We start from the raw sequence: 6,137 nt of genomic DNA, 5'->3' as shown, positions 1-6,137 counted from the left end.
GTAAAGGTCTTTGAGTAAGGGCCGCTTAGTACGAAGAATTTCGTACATTGACGCACTATTTCATATTTATACCATCGCTCGCATTATATTGCTGTCCTGCTCTGTTACTGACTGACTATAGTATAGTAGGGAGACTGGGAAAACAATATAAATTATAATAAAGCGCATGTAACGAGGGCAGGAGATCCTGGGTCAATGTACGGAATTCTTCATGGCATCCATACTTTACAAAAATCTATTAAGTATTTATTTTTTATTGGGTTTCTTCTTTTTGAACTGTTTCCTCTTCTTTATCTGGTCTGAGATGAGCTTGCTTTTGGCTTTGAGTTGTTTCCGTCTGATGGCCATATCTGGTTTGCTCTTAGATTTCTTGATCGGAGGTCTAACCTGAACTTCTTCATCACTGTCTACCTCTTCTTTTATTTCTTCTGCAAAATATAGATGATTTACTTATTTATAACGTACATTTGAAAAGATTATTACCCACAAGAGTGTAAGGACTATGAAGTCATTTTTGTGGGATCCAAACTGAGCTATTGGGTGAAAATAATTGGACTATGGAGAAAAAAAAACAGATTTAGTTCTATGGTGCGTTTTATGCATGTCAACCATTTAAAAATAACCAGACTCATAAAATGTTATCCAATTTTAATTTGAGCAGACTGACTGAATTTGACAAACTGAATGAAATTTTTATTTGTTAGTAATCACAATAGATCAGGAATGGTTGCAGTGATATTTAGGCCTACGAAGCCTTACATATAGCCCCTGATAGAATAGAATAGAATTATTCTTACCTTTTACAACTACTTCCTGAGCCTTCTCCACAGCATCTCCCTTAAAGAAGTCAGCATCTTCAATATCAGGATATCCAGTCTCAGGCTTAGTAGCTTCATACACCGCTTTCTTCTCAATCCTTTTCTCGTACTTATCACCAGCTTTCTTGGAGAAGGCTTGCCTCAACTTGGCGGGGCTCACATACTTCGGGTTTTCCCAGATCGTCACTCCACCAAATGAGCCGGAGAATATTTTAACCTGGAATAATATTGAGGTGTGTAATGGAAGAAGTGGTACTTTATCGACGGCGAAGTAACAAGAACTCCTAAGGTCGATTACAAAGATATGTATAACTTTTTCACCTTATTACAATGCAATAAGGTGAAAAAGTGGATACATATCTCTGTAGTCGACTGTACTTAGGAGTTCTTGTTACTTCGCCGTCGTTATGCGCCTATGTCGAAACCTTAAAGGGTCATACATATGTACTGAAAACCGTAGTACAATATTCATAACACGATTTCTTCAAGATAATTATGCATTGCATAAGGTGTAAAACTACTAGAAAATATGAAGGTGACTTACAAGAGTATTATAAAAAACAAAACAGACGTGCCAACTCATTTGTTACTTAGTATGTTCCTAGCTTCAATTCAGAACAATACTTACAGGGTTTAACACAAATCTAGGTCCAATCTCAGCCAAAGCACCATCTTCAGATAAAATCTGGTAATTTCTGAACCAAATTCTGTTGTCAAGCACCATGAAGGTATACACATGGTCAAAGAAAGGTTGACTTTTGGGATGGTGGTTTGGTACTCCGAATATCTGGATTAGTAGTTCCTTTAGCAAGGCATAGTGAGGGTCCTTGGTGAATTGGGGATCGAAGGAGAGAAGTGGTCTGGAGCCTCTTAGACAGTTTCCTGTCATTTTGAGCTCACCCATTGTGTAAACTGAAAGAAGCAAAATTAGAGGTGCATACTTGCATAGAACTGTTGATATTTAATATTTATAGACATTTAATAAAGAATGTTTGCAAACTAAGGTGCAAAACTCTACACACATAAGATAGATAAACACATTAATGGCTATTCTCATAACATGTTGGCACATATATTGTTAAAGGGCATTAAAACCCTTGAATTAGTAGCCAGGTCCACACAGCGAGGTAAGACTCGCTGTGTGGAACTACAAAGGGCATACAATACAATACCCAATACTATCATATTTCAATAAATCTGTGGAGTAGACTAATTAGCTCAATTTTGGTTGAAATAATGTTAACAATAAAACGTGAATAAAATTATTTGATTTGTTTTTATAAATAAATTTAATTCAATAGTATTGTTAACAACACATTACAAGAAATACGTAGAAAAGAGAATTTCTCTCTAACGTAAAGCACACCATCCTTTTTGCATTCATTACCATGCAAAGAAATTCATAACTTAAAATGATTGATGACTAATGATTAATAATTAACAATAAAACAATTTGTGATCACCCTATATGGAGCGTGACGTCAAATTGATGTCATCGGCACGAAAGGTACGCTCCCTGCAGATATGATACTCACTGTTTTCTACTAAAAACTTGACACTTGGTCCATTAGGAATGTTAGCCATCCACAAGTACAAATCCCTCATCTTCCTGCCCTCAAACAAGATGCATTTATTGCAGTTCTTCATCTCACTGATCTCGTTCACCACATACAAGTTCTTGCTTCGCTCCATCTTGGACTCAGTCTTGTGGTGAGGCATCAGTTTCTTGATGTCCTCCATAAGGTAACGGTGTCGGTGGTTGATGCCGCGAGCTGCGAATACCAGTACTCTCTGCCTGTTGATCCATTTCACCTATAAACCAACGAGTTAACGACGAGTAGTGTTATTTTTTTTTCTCTGGCTTTTACTGCCTGCCATTTTGCATAGGGCGAAATTCGCCAATCGGTATTGACTTTCACATGTGAGGAAAATGTTCAGTATAACGTTTGTATTTTTAAGATGATGTGTAAAAAGAACCTAAAAACAAATATTTGTTATTATTTAAATAAAATAAAAGTCCAAATATACCTGTTTTGGTGTGGGATCATCCGACATTCGCACTGGGGGTAACACAACAGTTTCTACTTCCATTTTTGTTGGTTGAGCTTTTATTTCTTTCTTTTTAGAAGTTTTTGATTTTACTTTAACCATTTTTATGGTATATATTTAGTAACTCTAATAGAAATCACGATATTTTTTGTATCTATAGGTTAGAGTCGCACAAAACACGAAATTCGTTTACACGCACGTGTGAAATGAAATGATGTGACATATGATATGTCACTGTCAGCTGTCAGTGTCAATGTCAAAATTTTTGTATGTTTAAGCCACATTTAAAAACATTGTTGTTGAATTCATTATCATCATCATCATAAGGCCTCGTACATCTTGACAGATGATTTAAACAGCGTCTGAATGTGAGAGACAACTCCTTTCGTGACTATAAAGACCTATCCGGTAGCGACATTTATAGACTTGTTATTATTGACGGTCAACCAAATCATGGCTTAGTGACCGTGGACTGGTCACCCACGGTGAAGCTAAGAAGTGGTACCCAGGGCCGGCCTGTTTTGGGCCCGAGGTGGTCGCTCTAAATGGGCTTGTAAAGCCTGTACGATACTGTACGATAGTACTCTTTATTATACTGTGGTAGCGGCATCTTCCGGCGCCCATGGAACCTGCGGGTGATGGGTCGGGAGTCCCATCACTCGCCTGAACGAGGTTCCGAGCTGGAAGGCCGTCCAGTGTTCCGAAGGCCTTCAGCGGAGTAAGCTGTCTAAGCAGCCTTGGAAAAAGGGTCCGCAAGGGCAACGCTGACGGGGGCGGGGTATCGGAGACCTGCAACCGAGTGCCCGAAACCCCGTCTAAACAGCGAGCGGCGGAACACTCCAGGGGTACCTTTCCACTAGAGATGCGCAACGTGATAGTGTTTGATATCCACCAATCATGTTCACTGTTCACAAAGCGTAGCGCTAGTAGGAACGGGTTCGACTAAGCTGATTGTGTATATCAGAAGCATCCATAACACATCTCTGGTGGAAAGGCACCCTTAACAGTCCTCAGCTAGCTCGCAGGAAACGCGCGTCCGCGGGAGAAAAATCCTCCTAAGCCTACATCGAAAACAGATGCCTTAATCTCGCTGTCCAAGGCTCTAAGTCACGCGGCCCCGGTAGCCCAAAGAAACGCTGGCTGGACGTCGTGGGAGCGGACATACAAGAGAACAATCTCACGTCTAAGTATGCTGAAGACCGGGCAAAGTGGAGAAGACTGAGTAGGAAAGCGGACCCTGGCGCTAGGCCGGGAAAACACTAGGTTGAAGAAGAAGAAGCCGCAGTGTGCGACCATATACGGGTCCAGTCCAGGGTGTGTGGATGCGCAGATTTATGACTAGAAAAACCGATGATTATTAGGTTTTGGTTTTCTCTCGTGTTCGATATAATGCTTTATCGACAGTTTTTATATGGGATGCGACAATTTATATACTTATATTGAACCCCACCAAAATACGTTCATGGTAAATACGGTTACCCAATAGGAGGATTTTTCTCCCGCGGACGCGCGTTATCCTGCGAGCTAGCTGAGGACTGTTAAGGGTGCCTTTCCACCAGAGATGTGTTATGGATGCTTCTGATATCCACAATCAGCTTAGTTGAACCCGTTCCTACTAGCGCTACGCTTTGTGAACAGTGAACATGATTGGTGGATATCAAACACTATCACGTTGCGCATCTCTAGTGGAAAGGTACCCTAAAGGGCCAGCAACGCGCATGTGAAGGCTCTAGATTGGCAGGCGTCATAGGCTACCGTAACTGCTAATCACCAGGCGGATCGTACCCGTATTTACCATGGTGTGGGACATATGAAAAAAATTACATTGCTGAAATTTATGTTTTATCCTTTCATCAAATTTATGATTTTTATCATTTTTTATTTTACCAAAATAGTGAAAAATATTCATATTTTTGCTAAACATCAACGCTATAAAAAAATTTGCCGCCTAATTCCCCATAAGTTGATACCAGAGACGATTTTTAAATTTTAGGGTTTTTTTTTTCTTAGTAATTTTTCATACAACTTTTGGCGGTCGAAAAAACGCATTTTGCATAAATATATTTTACTATATTTTTAGTATGTCAAAAAGACACACACAAAGAACTAAAAAAACCAAACTTCGGTTCTGTGGTAATTATTATGACCCCCAAGGCTATATCTCCTCTACTAAGGGGGTTTAGTCCGTGCGAGTCGGACATACGCACTGGCTCCTCCCGGGCCAGTCCCCCTGAGTCATAAAAAAAGGAGTCCTTACGATATGTCATAAACTATTGAAGTCGAAATGTCTTCATTTTCTTTGGACGTTGTCTAAATAAAATTGTATACCTATTAAATATTACTTTTTATGAGGGAAATTGAGTCCTGGGGGATCTAGTCAAGTCTGTATTAAAGTTATATTGATGATTCAACTATTGAAAGTTTGTACAGAACCCTCGGTGGGCGAATCCGACACACTTGGCGGGTTTTTTTAGATCCCATTACCTGTCGTAGGTAAGTATCGTAACTACCGATTGAATGCAATGTGTGCGATCATAAATCCGCGAGATGTCGACTTGTTAGTGTTAAACTAAACAGACGGTAGCTCGAGCAATAAATACTTTTTTAATGTAAACACTCTGTGCAGTTTCCGAGTCTGTCAGTTATTAACATTCTTAACATTTTATAATACTATTTCAGGGATTGCTAAAGTTAAAGATATGAACTATTATGAACCATCAACTACTTAAGTAGAAATTGTGGTGAGGCGGGCCTGATGAAAGATGTGATTTTTACTTAGGATTACCATTAACGATTTAATATTGGACACAAAGCCGATACAAAAAAGCGTACCCCTGATATGTATGGACTCTATGGACCTTTTAGGCTTAGAACTAGATGGCGCTGTTTCGCAGCCTGAAAGTGGCCAAAATCATACTTTCCCCAAATATGTTTGCGTGTTTTTATCTTTTATAAGATAAAATGACATATTTGTTTATTTTATAAGAACAAATGACATACTTAAATTATTTGTTTATTTTAAAATCGTGATACATATATCACGTCAATACACATTTTGAAAAAAAAAATTGTAGGCATCATCAGTGTAGTTATGATAGTATTTAATAGGTGGCGCTAAAAAATCGAGGTACGATTGTATGTAGTATGAAATATGTATGTAAATCCTATATAAATAATCCTTGGGATTAGGTACGATCGAATTTAACGAGAGAGCAATGATATTATGGATAAGAGAACGACGTATGCTCTTGCATACACGCATACAACCTA

At 38.9% G+C, this 6,137-nt stretch overlaps 1 protein-coding gene across 1 annotated transcript; it reads right to left on the bottom strand.

Moving 5' to 3' along the window:
• Positions 1-22: 22 nt before the first annotated feature.
• Positions 23-3,070, bottom strand: LOC125226202 (ribosome biogenesis protein BRX1 homolog). The gene is made up of 5 exons (XM_048130120.1): positions 2,847-3,070; positions 2,354-2,630; positions 1,447-1,730; positions 798-1,035; positions 23-428 (listed from the first exon to the last, which is right to left on the bottom strand). The coding sequence occupies exons 1-5, from the start codon at positions 2,967-2,969 to the stop codon at positions 247-249; spliced, it is 1,104 nt and encodes a 367-aa protein (XP_047986077.1). The 5' UTR covers positions 2,970-3,070; the 3' UTR covers positions 23-246.
• Positions 3,071-6,137: the final 3,067 nt, after the last annotated feature.

The sequence above is a fragment of the Leguminivora glycinivorella genome, chromosome 5 (assembly GCF_023078275.1).
Source record: "Leguminivora glycinivorella isolate SPB_JAAS2020 chromosome 5, LegGlyc_1.1, whole genome shotgun sequence".
Taxonomy (NCBI): domain Eukaryota; kingdom Metazoa; phylum Arthropoda; class Insecta; order Lepidoptera; family Tortricidae; genus Leguminivora; species Leguminivora glycinivorella.
This window is presented reverse-complemented; position numbering and strand designations above follow the sequence as displayed.

Excerpts from the sequence above, each read along its gene's own strand:
- LOC125226202 (XM_048130120.1), bottom strand. The coding sequence starts at position 2,969 with ATGGTTAAAGTAAAATCAAAAACTTCTAAAAAGAAAGAAATAAAAGCT. Across the intron at positions 2,631-2,846 it reads ATGATCCCACACCAAAACAG|GTGAAATGGATCAACAGGCA; the intron begins GTATATTTGGAC and ends GTTGGTTTATAG. Across the intron at positions 1,036-1,446 it reads CTAGATTTGTGTTAAACCCT|GTTAAAATATTCTCCGGCTC; the intron begins GTAAGTATTGTT and ends ATATTATTCCAG.